The sequence below is a fragment of the Penaeus chinensis genome, chromosome 15 (assembly GCF_019202785.1).
Source record: "Penaeus chinensis breed Huanghai No. 1 chromosome 15, ASM1920278v2, whole genome shotgun sequence".
NCBI lineage: Eukaryota > Metazoa > Arthropoda > Malacostraca > Decapoda > Penaeidae > Penaeus > Penaeus chinensis.
Window position 1 is genome coordinate 15,850,898 of NC_061833.1, and position 2,500 is coordinate 15,853,397.

The window sequence follows — 2,500 nt, forward strand, 5'->3', positions numbered from 1 at the left end:
TGACGGGTTAAGGTGTTCACGAGGATCGTGAGGATCTCCACTTTAAGAGATGGAAAGAAAGTAGATAAATAGGGTGGACGAAGAATAAAATAGGTAAGGAAGATAGTAAAGGGTGGGTGAGGAATAAAATAGATTAAAGAGATAAAAGTGTACGTGAGGAATAGATAAGTGGGTTTTTGAAAGAGGGAAGAGGATTGGTTTATCTTTAAAGATTGGAAGGGAGAGGGACAGAGATAAAGGGTGCGGCCGAAAAAAGGAAGAGAGAAAATAAGAAGAGGAACAAGGAGATAAATAAAGTGGATGAGAAATGGAGCAATACGTAATAGGAAGAGAGAATAGGACTGCGGGATTGGCTAATCGGCAAAGATTAGAGGCGAAGGACAGATGCATTAGATATGGAAAGATAGAGACATGTTAAAGTGGAGTTGAAAAGAAAAGAAACGAGGGAATGAAAAGAAGAATGTTTTAGATGAGAAAGGGTGGAGGAGAAGGGATAAGAACGAATGGGAGAATGAAAAAAGGCGAATAACCATAAAATCTAAACGATAAATAGAGAGAATGATTTAAGCGCGAGAAGAAAAGGTGCTAATAGGCAGTTAAACAGACACAAAATAGGTTGGTAAACAGTACGAGAGAGAAAGAGAGGGTGACTTGACTAAGGAATACAAAAAGAGATAAAAGAAAGAAAAATGAAAATAGTCTCCGTCAGACTGGCAACACATGGCCCTCAAGTCCTTGTAGATAAATATTATTAAATAAGAAGTAAATATAGTGATATTTGAGAGCGAGAGAAAGAGAAAGAGAAAGAGCTTTAAAAGCAGATAGATGCAGATAGATAGAGGGACATAGACAGCCAGATTTCCAATTAGATAAACAGACATTCAGAGAATTCGAGGTAGAGAAAGAGAGAACCAAAAACAGAGAGAAAGAGAGAGAGAACCAAAGGCAAAACAGATGATGAAGAAATAACACAAAGACAGACCAGGACACACACAGAAAAAAAAAGAGAAACAGATAGAAAGAAAGAACACAAAATAAAAACCGAGAACTCAACATTCTCCCTTTTCCATCCCTTCCAGGTGAACACGTCCTTGGCCATGGTAACAAGCTTCAAGGTGCTGAGCAAGATCGAGCACCGCTACGCCATCACGCAGGTCACCACCAAAATGCTGAACTTGAGGAGCGAAATGTCGGAGATGAAGTTCAGGATGACGCTGCCGAAGAAAGCCTTCATCTCCTCGTTTACGATGTTAGTACCGGCTTCTTGTAGCCCGTGACGCATGGCTTCGCTTGGGGCGCACATGTGGGGCGGCTCGTGTGCGTCCTGGGCTGCCGGCGTCGGGGTGCAGGAGATGAGTTTTTTGAGGATTAGTTGCTGTGATGTGTGTGTAGGATGTGTGTATGTAGGATGTGTGTGTGTGTAGGATGTGTGTGTGTAGGATGTGTGTGTGTGTGTAGGATGTGTGTATGTAGGATGTGTGTGTGTGTAGGATGTGTGTGTGTGTGTGTGTGTGTGTGTGTGTGTGTGTGTGTGTGTGTGTGTGTGTCTATTCACTTATACAAATTTACGTATACATACATAAAGGCTTATAGCTGTGTGTGTATATATTCATTCACACACATATATACGTATACATACAAAAATACATAGATATGTGTTTGTGTGTGTGTGTGTGTGTCCTTTTTGCGTCTGTGCGTGAGTGGCCTGGCGTTTAGTGTTTCCAGAATTAGAAATAACCGGTTATGATTTCAATGGAATCCCGTCCGGTGAGGACTGCATTGAGAATTTGCATTTCACAATCCAGCGTTTTAGCCCAGATATGATATCATTTACCCGCACAGTGACTAAGCGTCTTGCTATTCAATGAAGCAATAGAACTGTTCTGTAAAAATACTCGCGAATCGTAAACTCACCCAGTCACACAAAAACCAGTTCCCCCATTGAGTAAAAAAGAAAAGAAAAAAAAAATGAAAATAAAGAAAGACTATACACACGACTCGATCTATTTGAATCCATTATAGCTGCAACAAGTCGAACACCCTTTTGCGAATCCACTTGAACCGCAAAAGGGATCATCGTCCCGCCAAAGAAGGAATCCAATCCCATATCCCGAGCTGCTTCACCCGCGGTTCGGAAAAGTGTTCGAAACCCTTATACTGATTCTCTTTTGTTTCCTTAGCGAGGTGGACGGCGTGAACCACACCAGCACGATCGGGGAACCTCTTCCCGAACCCAGTTTTAACCAGCGTCTTGAGAGGTCCATTTTCCTCGTCCAAGAGTGAGTATATGGAATGGGTATTTTTTGTTTTTGTTTTGTTTTTGCTGCTTGTTTTTATGTATTCGTTCCTCTGCTTTTCTTTGTGTATGGGGGGGGGGGAGGAGGGATGTTTTTTTCTTTTTGTTTCTTTTTTCTATACTTAATTTTATTTAGTTGTCAGCTTCATACTTGGAGCCTTACCTGTCAAGATTTTTATTTTATTTTGTTTCTATCCTTGTTTT

At 41.0% G+C, this 2,500-nt stretch overlaps 1 protein-coding gene across 1 annotated transcript in view; it reads left to right on the forward strand.

The window, feature by feature from the left end:
* Positions 1-2,500, forward strand: part of LOC125032712 (inter-alpha-trypsin inhibitor heavy chain H3-like) — a 97,452-nt gene that overhangs the window by 54,654 nt on the left and 40,298 nt on the right. The window contains exons 3-4 of the mRNA XM_047623977.1: positions 1,080-1,249; positions 2,181-2,279. Of these exons, the coding sequence (XP_047479933.1) occupies positions 1,080-1,249; positions 2,181-2,279 (269 nt within the window). The remainder of the gene's footprint in view (positions 1-1,079; positions 1,250-2,180; positions 2,280-2,500) is intronic.